This window comes from Vicugna pacos, chromosome 2 (assembly GCF_048564905.1).
Source record: "Vicugna pacos chromosome 2, VicPac4, whole genome shotgun sequence".
Taxonomy (NCBI): Eukaryota; Metazoa; Chordata; class Mammalia; order Artiodactyla; family Camelidae; genus Vicugna; species Vicugna pacos.
This window is the reverse complement of record NC_132988.1, coordinates 49,573,970-49,596,640: the sequence shown is the minus strand read 5'-3', so window position 1 is coordinate 49,596,640 and position 22,671 is coordinate 49,573,970. Positions and strand designations below refer to the sequence as shown.

Here is a 22,671-nt window from a genome sequence, read left to right as displayed (position 1 = left end):
TCATAAACATTACTTAGAATGAAGTGAATGAGTGGTATCCTGAGATCTATGGCTAATGACATGTGTGACCTGTTGCTTTGGGCCTCAATATCCCCCTGGTTATCCTAGAAGGCTTGGTTTAAAAACAAAATGGGAACAGACCGTGTGAACCGGCCAGTGGTGGACGGCAGTGCCGGCTGTATACAAATAGGCCCCTGCACTTGCGGGACATTGGCTCTGCCTGTGGCCCCATTTTCTGTGCACAAAGGAACAGTGTGAAAGGTTAGAAAGCTGCCCCTGCACTGTCACTTCTTTAAAATGCCCAGAAAACATTTTTAAATGTTGGGCCGCTTTCCTCTGTCAACACGATCAGTAGAGGGCGGAGTAACACCAGACGCTTGGTGAGTGTCTGCCACATGCCAGGCACTGCGCTAAGTGACTAATGTGTATTAATTCATCTGATCTTCACAAAACCCTCTGAGGTAAGTACTGCTACTACCTCCTTCATACGGTTGAGGAAACCAAGGCATGTGGAGTTCAAATAAGCTGCCAGAGTCACGTGGATAGAATGCTAGATTTCCAACCCAGTCCGGCTCCAGAGCCCACGTTCATTAGCAATGTGCTTCGTTACTCCTTAGAAGTAATCTAACTAAAGCCCAAGGGACTCAACAAAATTGTGGACCTTCTATACCGTGCTTCATGAATACAGGATTGCTCACCATTACTCTAGTTCAAGCGAGTCTAACTACAAATAAACAGCCAGAGCAAATGTTTATGGAGTCCAGGATGTAGATCAAACCGTGGTTCCTGCCAACAAGGATCTTGGATCCTTTGCCTGGGGAGACAAGCAGCCACACACACACACACACACAGAGCAAGACAAGCTAGCTTGTGTTGGATACCAAGTGAAAAGGACAGATAATAAACTTTACTATGTTACCACAAGAACCATCACAGCACCGACCATGACTTTTCTCTTCTCCAGATACTTTCCTATCAGTCCCAGACTTCTGATCATGCCCTAGAGTCATCTCACTGGACTCACAAAGGTCCACCTCTTTCCTTTTTCTTATCTTATCACCTAAAACAATACTACCCACTCCTTTCAAAGTTCCCACTTAGACTAAGTTCTCAGTCCCACCTCTTCCTCCATGGTATATCAATGTGTAGTTGTCCTAACCTTCCATCCCATCACTAGCCTACATGTATTCATTCACTCAACAAATATAATCCAGCTGGGTAGACAAGATATATACACACTGAAACTAAAAGCAAAATGCAAAAAATTTTTTGAGCACCAAATGGAGGAAAAGCCACTACACATATTAAATTCATCAGGTTCCCCTGAGAAATTCTATTTCACTGCCCATGTTCATGGTTTCTGTAAATAGCAGAAGGATAAGGATCAATTTCAATTTCTCACTCTCCACAATCAATTCCAAAGATAATTAGTGACCAAACGCTATCAATTCTGCTTGAGATCTCTTTCGCTCCAGCTTCTCCCTCCCGTTGCTCATGCCTTGAGTCCAGGCTCTCATCTCTCACTCTCCTCATCTGACACATTATGACAGCTTTCTGTCTGGTCTTCCTCCCCCTACTTGGCATGGCCACCAGACTTAGCATCCCAAAACACAGCTCAAATCATCTCGTGCCTCTATTCACAACTATCCTTCATAAACAGACTGCCACACCACCTCTCCAATGTTATTTACCCCAGATCAACACAGCCTTTATGCAGATACAATGTTTTCCAAAAGCAGAATTAGCTTTGCACTGTGGTTCTTTATCTGGAAACACCTTTCTATCTTCATTGCCTGACAGATTCACACAGGGCTCTCCCAGCCACCTCAAAGATCTCCTCTAAGACGCTTTCCTGGCTCCTCCAGGCAGAAGTGCCTTGTTTGTCATGTTTCCCACAGCTCTTTGTTTGAAGGTGTGTGGACCGTCCACCATTTCTTGTATGCTACCATCATTCTATCACTCCTATACTTGTCTACCTAATACAAATTATAAGATTTTCAAGGACAGGGGCTATATTTTATTCATCCTCAGTGCCTAGAACATTGCCTAGCAAACAGCACACATTTCTTGATGAATGAATTAATGAATGCCATATCTCAAGGTGCAGCCCAGAACTCTGTCAAAAAAATACCAATTCATTTCCTTGTCCAATTTTTCTCACCTTCCTTACTATTGTGCACATTTTATCAGAAGCACCTGGGGAACTGTGGAAGTGTGAACCATTGCACTGCAGATGGTTTCCCCTCCTTGTATCATAATATCATTAGAACATTATTCAAGAAAAAAAATCCATTCATCCACTCAACTTGGGCACCAAAGATTGAATTGGTATAAAAGCATTCCTTGGACTGCTCTATACACCCATAGGACTCCCTCTAATGATGTGCTTCAGGGAGAATCCTTTCTCTCTGCTTCTCAGTGAACTCTGAAGGATTTTTAATACATTACAAGCAATATTAGTAACAACAGCTAATATTTATTGAATGCCCAGAATGTGTTAAGATTCTTCTAAGAACTTCACTTTTTTAAACTCATTGAATTCTCCTAGTTCATAGAGTTTTTACAAGAATAAAACCAGTTAATGCAGTCCCTGGAATACAGTAAGTCTTCAGTAAGTGTTATTATTACTTTTTTAAAAAATTAGTAAGTAGACATTATGTAAATTTCAGTTCATTTATCTCACTGTTAAACAATGAAAGAGCAACAAAGCAGGAGTCAGGAGCCCTGGGCTGTCATCCCATCTCAGATATTGTACCTAGAGGAAGCCACCTAACCTCTCTGGAGCATAGATTTATGTCACTGGTTGTATTACGAGTTAGACAATGTGATTTTCAGGGACACTTCGAGTAAAATTCTATTATTCTTATCTGTTACTTGAATTGAACCGCATTCTGTGATTGCAAAAAAAAAAGTGAGGCAACTTTTGGCCATTAATTTCTTGCTAAAATGTACTTAATATCGTAGAGAATTTAATTTGCCATCAGTTTATTGCACTCATCAGTATGAGTTCATAGAGCACCTGAAAGGCAATTTAAAAACCACAAAATGTGAGGTTTCAGATAAATAAAACTCTTTGCCCTGCTCACTGAAATATCAGAGTAAATGTGTTCATAAAATCTCTGTATCATGACTCCTTTAGATTGCTTTTATTTTGGTTTTTCATTCCCTTAAATGAGCTCAAAATTGACTCTATATTAGGTGAACTGTTATATCAAGAATCCAATGCATTTCAGTAGTTAAAAAATGATTTCTTTGTGAGAAAAGGACAAGCTTACACACAGCCAGGGAATGGGGTGAACCTATGAGCACATATATAAGAAGAGTGAAGACATAGTCTTTCTGCTCTGTACCAGGCACTGTCCTGGGTGCTTGCATGTATTAACTCATATGATACACCCAGTAATTCTGTAAGAAAGGTACTATTATGACTCTATTTTACAGATGAGGCATAGAGACATTAAATAAGTTACCCAAGACTGCACAGCTGCACGAAAATGAAACAATTAAGATATTACACCAAGTATAGGCAAGAATTTGCCATCAAATTCAACATCTTAGATGAGCAGTGAGTATTCTTCTAGTTCCTCTAGTTCTCAAGAAACTTTTCTCTATCTCCTCTCACCCAATCCCACCCACTCCAGCCTTATTTAAACTCCTAAGATAACACGCACCCTAAGAGGCATTTCTTTCGTTATTGGGTCCTGGGTCGAAATAGTCAGAGTCTACTTGATCTTGTAACTAAGAAGTGTTGATTTTCCTACACTTTTCAGTGTTGACCCTAGAATTCTTCCACTTACTGCTTCCCACTTCCCTGTTCCTCCCACCTGGTTCCTGAGAGTAACCTGGGAATGGGGGTTAAAACACTTTTGAGTATCAGTAATTGACTTGCACAGAGTAGAGGATTTGCTTTTTCTGAAGCTTCTCCCCCTGTCCCCAGAATTATGTACATGTTAAACACATTTTATTTAAAAGACATATATATAGTACCTATTATGTGCCCGATAGTACTCTAAATGTTTTACAAACATTGTTATTTAATCCTTATAGAACCTTATAAGAAAGGTATTATTTTAAATGAGAAAAGTGAGGCAGATAGCCCACAGACGTAAAGTCAAGCACACAACATAGCTGGAAAGCTGCAGAGCTGGGAGGTGAGCCTCGGTGGGCTGACTTCAGAATCTGTGCTTTTACTGTACTTTTGCTTCTTGCTCACTGCTGAATACTTAATACACAGAACATAAAGGAGCACAAAAAATAAGAATTAAAATACTCGTGTGGGATACGGTGGCAATTTGAGAATATCAAGAAATTGCACAGAGCTAGCAAAATAACGCCTCAACAATTGGTTTCTCTCACTGGTGAAAGAACCCTTCTACATATTTAATGGAGTATGTGAACTAACCAGTTAGGACACACTTCTTTTTTTAACATTTTTTTGCAGGTTACTTTTTTTAATTCAGTATCTATGGCAACATCATCACAGGCACTTAAAATAGGCACTGGTGTTTCCTTTCATTTACGAAAATTAAAGCACTAATAACTCAGTACCTTAAGATTTACTCTAGACCCACACTAGTTCCTTTATCCCTTTCCTGACAATGGCAGATAAACTGACAGTTTCAAAATAATACGATTAGAAGGTAATGGAAATTGGTCACTTATGACCCAAATAGTGAATGTGCCATCCAATATACACGGCATAAAACACATTGTTCAAAATCAAGAACCGAATTTTCTAAAATTTTCAATTGGTAACAAGTAAAATTTTGACTCCATAAATCAAACAGCATAACTTCTGAAGCTTAAATGAGTTCTAATTATGTATACTCTAAATACTTGAAGAATAAAAGTATTTTTACTCAAGGAATTTGATGTAGATTAATTAAGAGCAATAAAGCAGAAAAAGAAGCACCTTACTTTCATTTCAAACTAGCTTGCAGACTTTTCCAACAAATAGGAGAAGAAGCTTCCAACATACCTTCTGAAAGACTTGGTTTTGTTTTGTGTTTGGGCCGATCCCCACAAGGGTGAAAGTTCAATTGCTGTAGGACCGCTGGACAGATGACAGAGAAGTTTGAGCTGGTTATCTGCGTAGCATTTGAAAAGCCATGAAGGGAAAAGATCTCTTCAGCTGATAAACACTGAAAGAAAAGACACAAAGTAAACATATACGTGTCAACATCGTAGAAGGCTGCAAGCATAGACACTGTAGAGGCAGTATTTCCTCTAGACACACAACACTATCTCTATACGAAAACTCACTACAAAAATGTTAGACCTCTACACTCATAAAGCAGGCCACATCTCTTTAAATCTAGAAACTAGAAAAATAGCACACACACTAAAAAATCTCGGTCAACAGTCTACCTGTAGCAGCCAAAATATAAGAATGGATTTGGGGATTTCCAGGGACTTTAAACATATTAAAAGTAGAATGATGGTAATTCTCACAAGGAGGTTTAAGACAATTCTGTATCCTCAACCTTCCCTCTCTGTTTTTCTTTGGTTTGATTAGGTGTTTTGTGTTGGCTACTGGAGTCGGTCTGTATAGCATTTCTTGCAGACAAACACCTGGTTCCCTTACAGTTTCATGGTCAAGAAATTCATCCATTCTAGACTCTGATAATAATTTCAATATATAAAAGTGGTTATAAAATATGTCTTTAGCACAAATGGTTGTTTGCTAAGATATATATTATTCTCGATGGTGGGTAGCTTTTTTATATTATATAAAGTTTGGAAAATGGTGCTAGACTGTTTAGAAATTTATTTAACTATTAATGAGGAACAGAATCTGCATTGGAAAAAAATTCTGGGCAGAAATAACTTTTTCAAAGTATCATTTTACTCTTGGGCATATTTTAATTGTAAACTTTCTTAAATATACTTGCATTATTAGGAAGAATACAAAAGAAATTAAATGTATTACTATTGCTAATAAAGGTTATTAGAATTATAGAATATGAAATACACTCATTCACTCAAATAGAAAAGTCTGTCTTTAAGATGTGCAAGGAACATTTCTTTGTATACTTCAGCCAGTATTTAAACCCCACTGAGACCTTAGCTTTGTGCTATGGACTGGATTGCGTCCTTCCCACATTCATACATTGAAGCCTTAACCCACAAGGTGATGATATTTGATGATGAGGCCTTTAGGAGCTATTAGAGTTAGATGAAGTCACTAGGGTGAGGCCCTGCTCCAAGGAGACACGAAAGAGCTTCCTTGTTCTCTCCCTCTCTCTGCCATGTAAGGACACAGCCAAAAAGCAGCCATCAGCCATCCAAGGAGAGAGCTCTTAGCAGACACCAACCCTTGATCTTGCACTTCCAGTCTCCAGCCCGTGAGAAAAAAAATTTCTGCTGTTGAAGCCACCCAGTCTACAGTATTTTGTTATGGCAGCTCGTGCTGACTAATACACTATGAACTGAGTGTGCTGAGAACTCCAAAGTTGTTGTTAATTGTTTGACCTTAAAGTGCTGCCATTCCTTTCACAACAGAAACAGTCAAATTAAAAATGTAAGATTTGGTAAAAAGAGATCACTACTGTTTATGACAGAAAGATGAAAAAACATCAAACACATCAAAATATAGGTAGTTGTTGAAGGCTACAGCTTCAGTTGCCTTAAAGAAAATGCACAGACTTTTTTTTTTTAATGATTTAGTATGTGCCTAAAGCTGTTCTTTACTGAACTCAAACTCTCCTTTGGGTTCCTGACAGTGACGGCTGTGCACCACCCCTGGAAGAGGAGACAGCACACTCAATGCTGCGTTAGTCTTCTCTTAGGCCAAGAATAGGGGACAATAAACTAATGGACGGAGAAAATAGCTCAAAAGCCAACTGAGGGAGAGAAAGCGGGTGTAGTTTATTCATTGCCATGAAGACACCCAGGAGCATAAATGTTAGGCTCAAAAAGTACAGAGTCCCTGTGGTTCAACCGCCCCACTGCAGGACTCCAGGAATAGGTGTAGCAGGGTAAACACAGAGCAGCACTGTTTCCCTGCGAGGAAGTCTTAAGGACTTGGACTTCAAGTTCCTCCAACTATCAACTAGGAGGAAAAGGGGAAGCTGCTCAAAGATAACTTGCAAAGTCTCAGAATTAACAGTATAAGACTTCCTAAAACTTGATGACTGTTAAGCAGTTCTTTTCAGACTCTAATTGTGACCCATCAGTGAATCAGGAAATCCACTAAGTCACAGTCAGCATTCTGTAAGTGAAAAACAATATAATAGGAACTGAGAGTGCGTCACACACAAGGGTAAGTATGACTTAATCAAACTTTTGCTTCAGTTACACTTTGTACGTAGCATGCACGTGTACACTGGACCACACAATGTAAAGTTCATTTTTCACTATAAATGGCGATCAAGAGTTTTAAAGTCACTATCCTTAAGGATGCCCAGATTGCTCATTGTACGTTATTAAAGACACTCTCCTATATATGGTTAGGAAAAATAAACAATGCAGTCGAATACATAATCAACACTGCAAAATAGCTGAGAGTCTTGGCGATCTATATAGAAAGAACAAAAAGGAAGAGAGATGACAAACCTCTAGGCTTTGCTTTATGATTTTAGAATGAGGATAGAATACTAATAGCATGAAAAACTGAATTAATGGCAGCCTGATTTATTTAAAATAGCTTCTACCTTCAGAGAACAGTGGTTGTCAGAAGCGGGGAAGTGAAATAGGTGTAGGGTACTAAAAGGTACAAAAAGCCATGGGAATACAATACACAGCATAAGGAACGTGGTCGATAATACTGCAGTAACTTTGCATGGGACAGATGGTTGCTAGGCGTAGCACGGTGACCATTTCACAATGTCTGCAAACGTCAAATCACTAGGTAGGACACCTGAAACTGACATAATATTGAATGCCAACTATATTTTAATTAAAAACAAAACAAAGGAGCTAAGTTATGAGTGAAAATTAATTAGTTAGTTTAATTAAACAGCTATCTTCCAGCAAGTAGAATGCAAAGAGCATTACACAGCACCTTGTTTGGCTTCAAACAATATTGATTTTGATTGTGCTTTGATTAAACAGTTGAACCTCACACAAAGAAGGCAGCTTTCTGAGAAAGGGCGGTGCTGCCCAGAGCAGAGACAAACAGGATGAGCGCCCAGGGCCTGCACAGTGAGGGTGACAGCAGAACCGGTAGAACCATTGAGGAAGTCCAAACGTCCTCTCAAACACACCCCTTCTCCTCCAAAACAAACACTGAAGGAACTGTGAAGCCAGTGTGGCCCACAAGCGCTCCTGGGCAGATAGGCAAGGAGATTAACTAGAACGGCATGTGCCTTCAGGTGCTCTCACTCCCTCCTTCGCCTTCCTGGACTCAGCTGTTCCTCCTTCCATCTGTTTGCTCTTACAAAACTGCTGTTCTCAAGAGCGCCACCAGATGTGTGCTGTGGCCCTGTGAGCTCTCTGCTAGGGGACGCACACCCCCGCCGGCAGGCGCACGAATGCACAGGGGGCTGACTTCTTCCTAAAGATATTTTCTTAGTGTGGACTTAACCTCCTACTTGCCAGTCTCTTACCCCATTAAAGTGATCTCGGAAGGGCCTTATACACAGGAAGCACCAAAGTCAGGTCATGGTAGAGAAAAGAAGGTTTTGGCCTGTATCATAAATAAGACCCCAAATTATATTCAACATCATTTTAGCACATAGTCCCAGGCATTTCTTCTTCTGTTTCCTCTGCTCTGTCTTCCTCCAGAGCTGACTAGTCAGAAGGTTGGGGTTTTTTTTCCCTCTTCTTTCCCAGATAGATCTTTGTGGAAATGCTGCGGCTGGAGCAAAAAGGGGACGGGGAAGGTTGAATAATGAGGGCAAGTTCCTCCGTTAGCATTTTTTACAGTGGAAATCTGCCTGGGATAAATGCCAATGAGTTAGGCAAGATGTGAAATTACACAGCTTAGAGGATGACACACACTCTCTACTGGACCAAACTTCAATCAGGTTCTTCTAAGCCATCTAGGTCTCAGCCTTGCCTCCATCCTTTTGGGCCTGCACTCCCCAGTGTTAGCAAGAGTCCTGCTAAGTCAGGTTGGAGAAATCCCCCATCGCTAATATTTGATCACCCTTAATATCTGGCCCACTCCTCATTTCTCACCCTTGAGATCTGATTATCCCGGACTGCCTTCAGTAGGAATCTTCTGAGGTCTAGTAAACCAAAACCCCTCCCTAAGCTTGATGTTTCCTCTTAGTAATTTCCCATCCACTGACCCCCCCCACCTTGCTCCTTGACTGTAAACCCCCACCTGTCCGTGATGTACTTGGAACTGAGCCCAGTTCTATACGGAGGTCCCTGCTCCCCCACTGCAATAGTTCTTGCATAAACTCTGTCTTCATTGCTTTAACTCCTGTCAGGCTCTGGCTTTCCTTGTCAAAACCAGGTATAATGACCACGTAATTATACTACACAGCACATCAATTCTTTTCTTCATTCAACAAATATTTATTGCATCATAAAATCCTGGGTATAATACTGACAGAAACAGTGGAAGGCAAGGGAAGCTGGAGGGTGACAACCAAGAAAGAAATAGTACAAACATAAATAAGCCATCACACCTCCCATCAAGAAACCTAAATAATTTTTGCAGAAATAAATCAGATACACCAGTAGCTATAAAACCAGAGGGAAAGTGATACATTCTTAAGAGACATAATGATAAAGAACTACGGAGAGTTCACATAAAGCAGAAAAAAAATATGCAGAGGAAATAGTCAAAGAACGACTTTTGAGGTTACAACTCTGGGAAAGTAGAAAGAGGATGTTGCTACTGGTGTGATAAGGGAATCTGGGGGGGGGGGAAATACCTTTGAGAGGATGGTGGCAAGCTTGGTTTTAGACATTTAAAGTTGCAGTGCCTGCCTGTGGGACACCAGATAGAAACGATGTGTGAGTGTTCTCTGAGAAAGGGAGAGGCCAGAGGTAAGGACACGGCTGTCCTCTGTAAGGAGACAATGGCTAAGTGGGAGTGGCGGAGACCATCAGGAGAGAGGATAGAAACACATACTCGATTTGTGCAAAAGCAGAAAAGGGAGCCAGAGAATCAAGCAGAGCAAGCTAAGCCCAAAACGTAGCCAGTAAAATGGAGTGAGTGCTTATCGGTTTTGCCTGCCTGAGACCCCTTCCCCATCATCCAGTAACAGCCCACCTGCCTGCCACCAGAGCCCCTCTCCATGTGATTTCCCTGGTGCTGACCAGGGAAATAGGACCCAGACCTGTCCACTCGCTGGTGGAGCTACTGAAGAAATCTTCCACTGGGATTTCTAGGAGTCTATGGGCTCCTGAGGCCACTTTTCCACCAGGTAAAAGGAAGTGGACTAATGAATAGAGAGAGGCAGGTATCCAATGCCAGCACTAAATCTCCTGGATACAGCTGTACCTAACGCTGGTTCTACCCATTGACTCTTCAGTTCCCTGAGCCAATGAATTTCCTTTTTGACTTAAGCTAATTTCTCTTAGGTTTCTTTTACTTAGAAATGAAAGAGTCCTAATTGATACATAAAGTAATTATTTAAAAGACATTTTTAAAACTAGCAAAGGAATGCTGCATCCAGAGCTGTGGGAAATGAAGAGAGCAGCTTCTCCATCCTTCCTCCTTTTCCCAGCACATGGGCTTTCTTCTCTGTTTGGCTGCCTAGTCAAGTGGCACCCACTAAATAATACAGAGCAACAGGACCATCTGATCCTGTACCCATTAAGCCTAGGCCTTCACACCACGCCACAAATGAAGTATCACTCCACTCAAAAGTCACCCCAGGGGTGGTTTCAAATTCTGTTTTGCATGGACTGTGCTTCTGTGGAAGGCGAGCAGCTCACATCCCCAATCAGGATGCTGCCAGGTGTGTCACAGCTCTCTGCCACAGAGGTAAAGGCCAAGAGAGAGAGAGCCTTGTAATACATCTAGACTCAGTGACGATCAAAATTAGAGTGAAACATCAAGTCCGGTCGGTTTTCCTTGGTGGTCAAGTAGCTGAGCACTTAAACTCTAAATTGCATTACGAAGTCCCAGAGGCAGAACTGGGGTTAGACTCCAAGTCTGAAAGGGTCCCATCTACCTTCTTTTCTTTTAGTGACTTCCCTATCATGCCCTGCTCTGCCACAGCTGTTGTTTTTCGGTAAAAACTACAAATAACCTTCTGGAATTTGTATATACGTAGCTGAGACAAGAGCCATGTAACCTATCCCTCTCCATATTCCAGGTGAATGACAGGTCTCCTGTTCTTTGAAGAGATGCCGCAGGTAAGAGGCTGAATAAAAATCCATGCAAAATCTTCCTCTATTCTGCTCCTGTAGAAGCCAGTTCCACTTCTCCCTCACTCTCGTTCATCTAGTCATTCACCAAACACAGGTTGATCACATCTTCTCTGGGCCATGTGTTCTGCTAGGTGCTGAGAAGAAGACATAGTTCCACCTTCGATAAGCTCACCATTCAGTATGTAAAACTTATAGATACAAACAGATAACTACAATACAAGGGGATAAGTGGAATAATAAAGATATGTGCAAGGTCTTGTGAGGGAAGAAGGAAGAGGTCAGGGAAGGCTTCCTGGAGGAGGAGATACATGTTCTGCACTTGAAACGTTAGTTCAACACTTCTGATGGCTGAAGAGATAAGACATGAGCCACAAGAACTTAAATAAGTCAGAAATCAGTACTGCAAATAAGTAGGTGATTAGTTGACAAGTAAATTTTATAAACAATAGTTATTATAGATGTTCTGGGAAGCACATAAGAGCTACGTGCTTAACATAACTATATGATTGATCTCTTTCAATTCCCACATCAGCTATTAAAGTGGATTTTAAGGGAAATCTGGGATAAAGAAATAATGTCCAAGATTAAACAATTTGTAAGTGTTAAAGACAGAATTCAAACCAATGTCTTCTTGTGTCTTCCAGCACTCTTGCTGCTATACTCGTATGTTTTGGTGGACTGAACACCAAGAACACAAATAATGAAAGAAAGAACCACTTAGACCTTGACAAGGAGTGTATTTGTTTCCCCTTATAGTGACTTGAATCATAAATTTAAAGTACTCTCAGGCCATATTTAGCACCCTACCCAAAGAGAGACCTCAAAAGCAATCAAACATCAGCCAAGTTTTCTCACCATGATGAGAATTAAGAAGGAAATGCAAGATGGTAGCCATTCTTTGCCCCCCCAACCAAAAGCGCCCCTTATTGTCCATCTCCCCCCAAGAAATCCATCACCCGAGCAGGAACACTGGGCAGGTGCAACAGCCCCACTCAAGCAGCAGACAGCCCAGATGTGGCACAACACCCTCTACTGCACACCCATGCCTGCTGGCATCACCATGAAGCACGCCTGCAAGAGGACCATCAAACCTAGAATACATGGATGTGCGCCGTCTTGAATGCTTTGCCTCCCTATGACTAGTTTAAACCCAGTATCCTTGCAGTTCAAGCAGAGAAGCCAACTTGTTGATTCACCCACTTAAGCTACCATCATATAACTACATATGACTACGAGACCAGTAAGACTGGTCACAGATTGTTAGGTCACAGATTGTTATTCAGAAGAGAAAAAGATGAAGATCCAAAATAATTATTTAATGAGAAAGAAACCTCTGCAATCCTTGAACTCATATCTACCTTAGTATTTACTAACGCTAATACTAACAATATAATACTATGTGCTTGGCACAAGAAGATTTCAGTAAATACTTGCTGAATGAATGAATCAGTAAATGAATGAATGAACCTCTTACCTGTCATCACAGTAATATTTAAAACCAATAGCAAAGCCAGTCTAAGTTCATAGTAGTAACCTAAACAAAATGACAAAAGAAGCAAAAGACGTACAGAGGGAAAAGTAGACACAAGAGTGTTTCAAATATGGCAACTGGCCAAAGATCCCAATAGGACAATTTAAATATTTATATTTAAAAAGGGTGGTTTGAGTTTAACAAGTGGGAGGCCATTTCTGACCCTGAAACCAGTCAACAGTTCCACTAACCCGCCCCTTCAGGGGGGACTGCACAATGTCACGGAGCTGGTGATTTAAATATTCCACCCTGGCAGCAGAAATGTCAATGTTGAGTGACTCTGGACATCACTTCCACATTTGTTAGTGATGTAACAATGGAACTATCTAACTTTGGCTACAAGAAACTCGAGTACCACTTTCAAATCGCCTTGATATTGCACAACAATGTGCTCAATCACCCTCTACCAAACTTCTCTTGAACTTCTTCCCTCTTAATTTCCTCTTTAGAGTTTACTCGTTATTTCACCATAATCAAAGAGTTTTCTAAGGCTTGAGCAAAGAACATTCTAGAAAGATCTTCCAGATATACAAAGTGTAAGAGGTGGCTAATCAAGTGATCACAACTCTATTTGCCCAAGATTTGTTTTCCATTTCTCCTCGCAGATTTTCTTACTTATATTTCTTACTGAAGCCACTATGGTGCTGGGCATTCCCTCCCACGATGTACACACACACACACACACACACACACACGTTCACATGCACTTTTGAAGTTCTTCCTTAAGAGGAGATGAAAAGAGCCCTTCCTCCATATATTATTTAAAGGAGAAAGCCGCCTTGTTTTATAATACATTGTTAAGGGGGAAAAAGACTGTTACAAAACAGTATGTATAGAATGACACCAATACTAGAAATAAGGTTAAATAAAATCTGGAGATATATGCTTCAAAATGTTAACAGTGTGTATCTCTGGATGGTGAAATTATGGGTAATTTTTTTTTTCCTTTTTGCTTCTCTGTACTTGTCAATTTTTGTTTGTTTGTTTGTTTGTTTGTTTTTTGAGGGGGCAGGTAATTCGATTTATTTATTTATTTATTTATTTATTTGTTTAATGGAAGTACTGGAGATTGAACCTTGTGTGTGCTAAGCACGCACTCTACCACTGAGCTATAACCTCCTCCTGACTTGCCAAAGTTTTAGACAACATGTATGTGTTCCTGTTTCAGTTAGGAAGTTAAAATTAAATCAGAGGTTATAAAAATCTTTTTCTAGGTTTCTCCAAACACACTGAAGACAGGCTGGAATTTTTAATAAATAAAAATAAATTTTAAAAGCTATGATATACTCTTTAAAAGAGGGTTACAAAGTCTTCTGACTTAACCACAGCTACTGACAAGTTTTTCAGCTCTATCCCACTCCACATGCAGTTTCTCAAAGCCCTCTTACCCCTAAATGCCTGGTTTGCTGTCAGAGCACAAACAGTCTGTATCCTTGACTTCATGACCCTGACCTGCCTCCAGAAGGCAGGGGCCGCCCTATTTTCCATCACTAGCAAGATAGTCCCCAGGCCTCCTCCCATTTGCTGCCAAGACAGAAAAACAAAACAAAAATCCTTTTAGCCTTGCTGCTCACCAAGGGCTTTCCACTCAGTCCCTGTGGGGGACCAGGTGTGAAAGGCTTGCCGCTTCTCCAACTCAGGGCTGGGGTAGATGCTATGAGGAATGAGTTCATCCTTCAAAGTCATCTCACCTCTGCACATGTGGAATCACCTTGTCCATCACAGGCCCAATTACAGCACAATCTTTTAGTACAGTGGTTCTCAAAGTATGGTCCAGGGACCCCTGCGGGTGACCAAGACCCTGCCAGACAATATGCAAGTTCATGACAGTATTTCATAATAATGCTAAAACTTCATTTTCCTTTTTCACTCTCAGTCTTTTCTGAGTGAACAATGGATATTCCAGAGGCTAAATAACATGTTCCTACAGATTGACTACAGAAGCACATATTAGAATCCAACTATCTTCTACTAAGCCAGACATTAGAGATTTGCAAAAATGTAAAACAATGCTATTCTTCTCACTAAATTTTTGTCACGGTAAATACAATTAGTTTTCACTAAAAAACATTAATATGGCATAGGCTTACTACTGTTATCTGAGAGTTATTTACCAGGAACTCTGAAGAGCCACATTTTCTAATCACAAGTTTCTTTGCCCATTTTATAAAACTTCCCCAACGTCAGCTCAGTAGGGCTCTGATACTACAAATAAACTAATACTGATATCATTGTTTCTAAGCCGCCCTAAAAATTATAGCTCTGTGCTATGGAGAAAATCTAATTTTAAATTATGACCGAAAAAATCTGAAAATCTCAGAAATTAGAAGGAACAAAAAACATTATTATTTTCTTCTACTGATATGATACATGGGTTCAGTTTAATCATACTCTTTTCTACTATTTGTTTTATTAACTTGTCAGCAACAAATAAATGGATTGCTGGTTTACTTTGAGTTAAATGAGACATCTAGGTTGACTGAAATAATTTAAAAGTTATGTTTGTTTTGTGTTATAAAATTTATTGTAAAAGTTTGAAGTTATTCATTCATTTAACAAGTACTTCCTGAATACCTACTATACGCTAGACACTATGCTAGTTACAGGAATAAAGAAGGTGACTGAGATAAACCCTGTCCCTCACAATAGATCTTACAGACTATTACAGGGTTCAGATAAATAGGTAATTAGAGGATGGCCTGGTAAGTTTTAGGGTAGCATCTGGGAATGTGAAGAAGACAGGATAACTAACCTACCCTAAAGTAGTGGGATTGCCCAAGGCTTCCTGGAGAAAAGAACATCTAAGATGACATGGAGAAAAAAAAGGAGAAATCAGTTTGGGAAAATATTGGGGGTAGGGGTAGATACTGCAAGGTCTTAAGTAGCAGGCAAGGAGTTCAGATTTTATTCTAACAGTAATGAGAAGCCATCTGAAGATGGTGGAAATGATCAGATTTGCATATTTGAGACATAAATCTGGCAACAATGTGGAAGATGGGAAATGGGGCAAGATGGAAGGCAGTGGGCAGCAGCCCGCCAGGCACAAACAGGGCAGCAAGACACTGTATCTAACTTACTCTCCCAATGATCCCACAAAGTAGGTAAATTATCCCCCTTACACAAAAGAGAAAGCTGGAATTTAGAGAGGTGAAGTAAGCGATATTTAAAAGTTACATACCTGAAGGAAACTCTAATTCAAAAAGATACATGCACCCCAATGATCACAGCAGCACTATTTACAATAGCCAAGACATGGAAACAACCTAAATGTCCACTGACAGATGACTGGATAAAGAAGCTGTGGTATATTTACACAATGGAATAATACTCAGCTATAAAAAAGAATAAAATAATGCCATTTGCAGCAACATGGCTGGACCTAGAGATGGTCATTCTAAGGGAAGTAAGCCAGAAAGAGAAAGAAAAATACCACATGATATCACTTATATGTGGAATCTAAAAACAACACACACACACACACACACACACACAAATGAATTTATTTACAAAACAGAAACAGACTCACAGACATAGAAAACAAACCTATGATTGCAAGGGGAGAAGGGGGAGGGCAGAGGAATGAATTGGGAGTTTGGGATTTGCAGATACTAATTACCACATATAAAATAAATAAACAAGGTCCTACTGTTCCCTATACCGGGAACTATATTCAATATTTTGTAATAACCTATAATGAAAAAGAATACGAAAAGGAATATATACACACACACGCACATACACATATATATACAAGAAATTAACACAACACTGTAAACTGACTATACATCAATAAAAAAAGAAAAAGAAAAAGGTTACTGTGACAGGACTTACGGGCATTTGATATGCAAGGTAGGGAGAGAGAGGAATCAAGAATAACATCTGGTTTTCAGCTTACTCACTGAAGTGGATGGTGATACTGATCACTTAGATTGACAGAACAGGATTACCAGAAAGTGTTGATAAGGAAAGGATGGATGGAGTTGATGAGTTCTATTTGGGACAGGTTGAGTCAGGGAGGGAAGAGAGTTAGACGTCAATTGGCAACAGGACGTGCATGGCTGAACCTCAAGAGAGAAACCTGAACCAAGCCAACCTATGCAGAAAGCATCCACGGTTGGATAATGACCACAGCCAGAGGAGTGACTGAGGTTACATAGAGGCAGTGCAGAACCAGAAGGGAGAGGGCTTGGGGTAGAACTCCAAGGACCACTGATACTTAAAGGATGAACAGGACGTTGAAATTGAAAATAATCAGGCAGAGGTGTTAGAAAACCAAGACAGGCACAGTTGCAGGCAAGAAGGGGGTGTGTTTCAAGTAGGATGTGTCAAAATTAACAGAGAGCTATGGCCTGAGAAGTGCCCACTGTATTTAGCAATGAGAAGGTTCTGGGTGACGTCCTGGAGAGCAATTTCAAGGAAGCAGTGGGGACAGAACCAAACCACAAGGTGTTGAGGAGTGTCCGGAAGGTGAGAAAATGGAATCAGATTCATACATCTCCACAGCCCAGTTATATACAGAAAGTGCGGCACAAAGACCATGGGCTGCTCAGGGGATTCGGAGCACAGGGGCTGCCCTAACAGCACCTGCCTAAAACCAGCACGATGGGGAAGAGCTGGGGACTCAAAACTGGAACAGCTGTTCTCTCAGACAAGATTGGGTATTTGGTGACTTCTGCCAAGTGACTTCCTTGTGCCTCAGTTTCTGGGGAAACTGATACGTCCTAAGTCTCTCATAATGCTGTTTTCAGTATCAGATATCAGTGATCAGGTAATAGCTTCGTAAGGTTGAAAAATAATGTGGGACTGTCATGCTTTAGAGCCAGACCTGACTACTGAAGAGATAGCTGCAGCAGGGATAATAATAATAATAATAATAATAATAATAATAATAATAATAATAATAATAATAATAATAATAGTCTTTTTTCCTTGTTTTACTGAAACAAGAGGAATCTCAGCAGAGAGCACCCTCCTGCTTCAAATGATTGTACGGTTCCCAGTGGCTTCAGGAAACTGGCATCAGTTTTACTCTGACATCCAGGCACCTGGATGATATAGGAGGCACTCGGCTTTCTGGAAAATAAACCAGGCCCTCCATGGGATGACATTCTTCAGCATGAAGAGCAACAGTAGAGAGGGTACAGGTGTTGAAATCTAGTCACCCTGGAGGGGAGCCCTCACTCTGCCACTTCTGAGCTCTGACTCCGAGTGAGGTATTCGACCTAGCTGAGCCCGAGTTTCCTCATGCATGCCTAGAGCACTTAGCCAAGGAAATTAAGAGAATGCACAGGACGGTATATAAGAAGGTACTGAGCACAACGCCTGGCACGTGATAAGTACTCCGTAAACGTTAACTATCACTCCTATTAGGATGGGACCTGCTTCTCTGCTAGAGTGAAGGCTCTACCTAAACGTTTACTTAAATGGCATTCATCCCAAGATTAGGGACAGAGCCAGTGTCTAGACTTTCTCATTGATACGTGTAGGTAAAGTAACCAAAGAACATACTGAGAACCCTGCTCCTAAAGAAAACTGTAGAGCATCGTGATTTCACATACAAACTCAAGTACCTGGAGTCCTCAACAGCTTGCATCCCTTAACAAAAGGATTTGTGTTTTCTAGTATATACATTCTATATATATGTGTGTGTGTGTGTATACACACACACACACATATATAAAAAGCAGGGTGTGTTACCTACCTCAGAGTCGGTGCACTCACTTTACCATTGCCTCTCATCTGAAGTTCGGGCTGACTTCTCCTCCCCTGTCCCTGAAGAGACACATCCCTCACTCCCACAGTGAGAACAAAGTGGCTCCTGTGCTCTTACCTGCCTGCTACCCAAGGTCGGCTGAACGTGGGGGCCCCGGATTCTTTGGGCTTGTAAAACCCACACAGAGTTTCTGAGGTGAATCTAAATTTAAAACCACAATTACACCCATTTCTATAAGTATAATATGGACTTTCAACCATTCACATTTTGGTATTGATGTAAACTTTGGACAAAAACAATGGAAACAGAGCCAACCCCTAAGTACAGCCTCAGACGTTTTCCAGAGAAGAGGGAATGCTCGTCATCCCGGTGCATACTGAAACACTCAGATTATTTCATTAGTCTCTGCATCAAAGGTTTACATTTTCAGGAGTTTACGACTACTGTTTGATGAAAGGGAAGTAGAGGCAAATAGTAAAAGCTTTTCTCAGGATGTGAGTCACCATGGAAACTAGCATTGAAATCAAAGTCACTGGACTGACGTATTTCTCGCTGAATTTTTACTTCATTAACCCTTGCTGTCTTTTTATAGCAGCACTTTCCTCTAAGTTAACTGACTCTAAGGTGCTCAAGCCTCCAGTGAGAGAGAGTTTTGTTGAGGATAGTTAAGCTATTGTTAAGCCCTAACAACCAACACAGTATCATAATGACGATAGTAACTATTCATTGAGCATGTAGTTTGAGCAAGATATGAAGCTAAGTATTTCACATGCATTGTCTTATTTTTTACTTACTACATGAAGTAATACAGATAATGGGTAAAAAATCCTTACTTGTTTAAGTTACTGTATATAACGCACTAAATATGTAAGTGCCTGAAACAGAGGGGATGCTCAGTAACGATTATTGTTCATATTTTTTTAGTTCACAACTATCCTATGGGTAAGGTTCATTTTTTTCAGTTCACAGATGTGAAAACTAAGGATTAAGGAGGTCAAGCCACCTGCCTGTGATTGCCCAGCTAGTACGGGACAGACTTAGAATTTCAGCCCAGGTCTGTTTGACTCTGAGGCCAAAGTGCTACCCATTACGTTGTGTTTTCTTAGAGACCTCAGAAGCCTGCTGAACACATCGCTGACAACTATATTATTTTTGAACTAGGTTCATAGAACCAGAGCCTTAGAGGCCTTATCAATGCTCACTTGGATGTTTTCTCTAAGTATTAAGTTATTTTTAAAAAGTCAAAAATATTTGGACTTGGAAGGCATAATACTACTTTTCAGGTTAACACCTTTGATCTAGATTCACAGGTTTTTGTTTTTGTTCTCCTTAAACTTCAGGCCAAGGGAAACAACGGAGGAGCTTTGGAAGGAGACGGAAACCAAATTAAACAAGGCTCCTTCTGAAGACTCTCTCTGTTCCCAAAACCCATTATCACAAGGGTAATTCAACGATAGTTTCATTTCTTTACAAAATACATCTCAAGACTCAGCAAACTCATTGGCCTCCTGAAACAGACACCTGGGAGTAGTTTGAGAATAAATTGACTTGTTTCAATTATGATCAGGAATCTACTGGTACCTGGAGCTGGAAATGGGAACACCCTCAGAAAACTAGAAAACAGTTTCTTAGGTTGTCGAGAGCTTAGCAACATTCTTTAAATGATCCCAATGTCAACTGTGTGCACTTAGTAATATGTACAGTCCCCTGAGGAAATGCCACTCTGAATCCACGTAACTGGCAAACTTTTATTACCAAACACATTAAGCTGCCCTCACTACGGGGTTGCTTTTCTTTTCCCTGAGGAATGTCAATCTTTCTCCATCTTTCAGGCTTACTTTCCTTGTCTATTTACATTCCTGTTTTTCTCTTCTGACCCCTACTACTGCCAGAAGAAATGGGTAACGTAGAGGATTCAAATGTATATTAAGTTTTTTCAGTTGAAAGATAGTTGACTTACAATGTGTTAGTTTCTGGTGTAGAGCATAATGATTCAGTTATACATCTATCTAGATGTATATTTTCATATTCATTTCCATTATAGGTCATAACAAGGTATTAAATTTAGTTCCCTGCACTATACAGTAGAACCTTGTTATCAATTTTATATATAGTATATACAGAAGTATACAGAATCCTGAATACATATCCTAAATGTATACTAAATTTAAAGGAAAAAAACCTTAAACTACAGTTGTAGCTGGAAAGCAATAGGATTTTTTTCTGATGGGGAAATGAAGTTCCTGCCCGTCAGCATCTCCCAAAGTGGGCACCGTCAGGAAACAGAAATACGATGTGAAGCCGGGAAAGCACAGAAACTGCCAATCTCCCACTCAGCTACTCGACTTTGAACATCCCTAGAGAGAAATAAAGATCTATCTCAGTTAAGGGGAAAAGTTTGCCTCTTCTTCTCCTGGTACCTGGGGAGAGAGCTCAAACTCCCCCATAGCAGCAATGACTTACTCAGAGTTAGTTATTCTGTCAGAGAAGAGCACCCCTGTTATCGTGCTCTGCCCACCTATTCTCCCTGCTCACTGCTCCAGCTCATTCTGCAGTGCCTATGCACAAACCTCCTTCTCCAGGCTTGTGCTGTCAGCAATGCAGTTGCTCCACAGGCATGAAAAGGGAGGACTTCCAGGATTAAGAGGTACAAATGATTATGTATAAAATTAGCTACAAGGATATACTATACAACACAGGGAAGAGAACCAATATTTTATAATAACTATAAACCTTTAAAAACTGCAAATCACTATATTGTACACCTGTAACTTTTATAATATTGTACATCAACTATACTTCAATAAAAAAGAAAAACAATAGCTAATTAACATGTAAAAAAAAAATCTACCAGAGAGAACACGGGGCAATTTAAAAAAAAAAAAAAAAAAGGAGGACTTACACTCTAGTCTGCCAGAAGAGAGTGAATTCATTGGCAGAATCCTTTTAGAGTAAAAAGGAGAACAGGACTGAAACTTTGAATACTAGACATGGGTATTTCTCCCATATCTGAAGTCTGTCCATAGGAAAAAGAACAATTTGATTAATATGCCTTTCTCCAGGAAAACTTTTGAAACTCAGAATCAGGAAAACTATTGTTGCTGAAGTATTTTCTCTGAGAAAAATTCAGTGCATAAGAAAAATTAAAAGAAAACTTCAGTCTGTAAAAGGGAATTCATGTAACCTACAGGAAAACCCAACTTGTAATTAATAGCACAGACACTTCTGGCACAAGCAGATGTTCAGCCAAGAAGTCTTTTACAGACTAAACCAAATAAGCAAAATTCTCCAAAAGGAGACTTGACTGACTGCTAACTCCTCCACGAGGTGTTTCCCAAAAGGCTCGCTTAGCCTTCTAACCAGTAACACGTGCTGTCACTGTACTCATTTGGCAGTTAATCGCCCTCAGCTTTATGATACGTCTTATAAGATTTGTTTCAGTGGTTACTTAACTGCTGCAGTTTTGCCTTGCACACTTTTCACAAGTTTCCATCTTATTTCTTAATTCGATTATAAGCTCTCTGAGGACAAGGACCTGTCATCACCACTGTGCCTTATGTAGTCTTAGCAGTGTTCCCTTAACATAACTAAGCAATGGAGCCAGACAAGTGATTGACTGATGATTAGTAACTTCTACCCATAGTTCCAAATCTGCGGTAACAGTTGCCTTGCCTAGAGACAGTATGATTTTCTAAACTTTAATTCAAAAAGTCCACTACAGCACAGTGTTTAGGATTGCCTGAGGTTTGACCACTTACTGCATGATTTTGGTTTAGTTCCTTAATCTTCTGGCACCATATTTTTCTCTTGTGTAAAATTAATAATGGTATCTTTATCATAGGATTGTTATGATCTTGAAATGTGATAATACAAATAAATTGGTTAAGAGTTATGTGACATAGTAAAAGACCAATAAATCCTAGATATAATTATTTTTTAATTTTTAAAATTTTTTATTGAAGTATGGTCAGTTCACAATGTTTTGTCAACTTTTGGTGTACAGCGTAGTAGTTCAGTCATACATATGCCTACATATATTTGTTTTCATATTCTTTTTCATTATAGGTTATTACAAGGTATTGAATATAGTTTCTTGTTCTATATAATATCACTTACATGTGGACTCTAAAAAAATAGGACACACATGAACTTA

At 40.0% G+C, this 22,671-nt stretch overlaps 1 protein-coding gene across 2 annotated transcripts in view; it reads right to left on the bottom strand.

The window, feature by feature from the left end:
• SLC39A8 (solute carrier family 39 member 8) overlaps window positions 1–22,671 on the bottom strand; it is a 65,393-nt gene that overhangs the window by 36,604 nt on the left and 6,118 nt on the right. For both annotated transcript variants that reach the window (XM_015250877.2, XM_072939797.1), the window contains exon 3: window positions 4,979–5,141. In XM_015250877.2, the coding sequence (XP_015106363.2) occupies window positions 4,979–5,141 (163 nt within the window). The remainder of the gene's footprint in view (window positions 1–4,978; window positions 5,142–22,671) is intronic.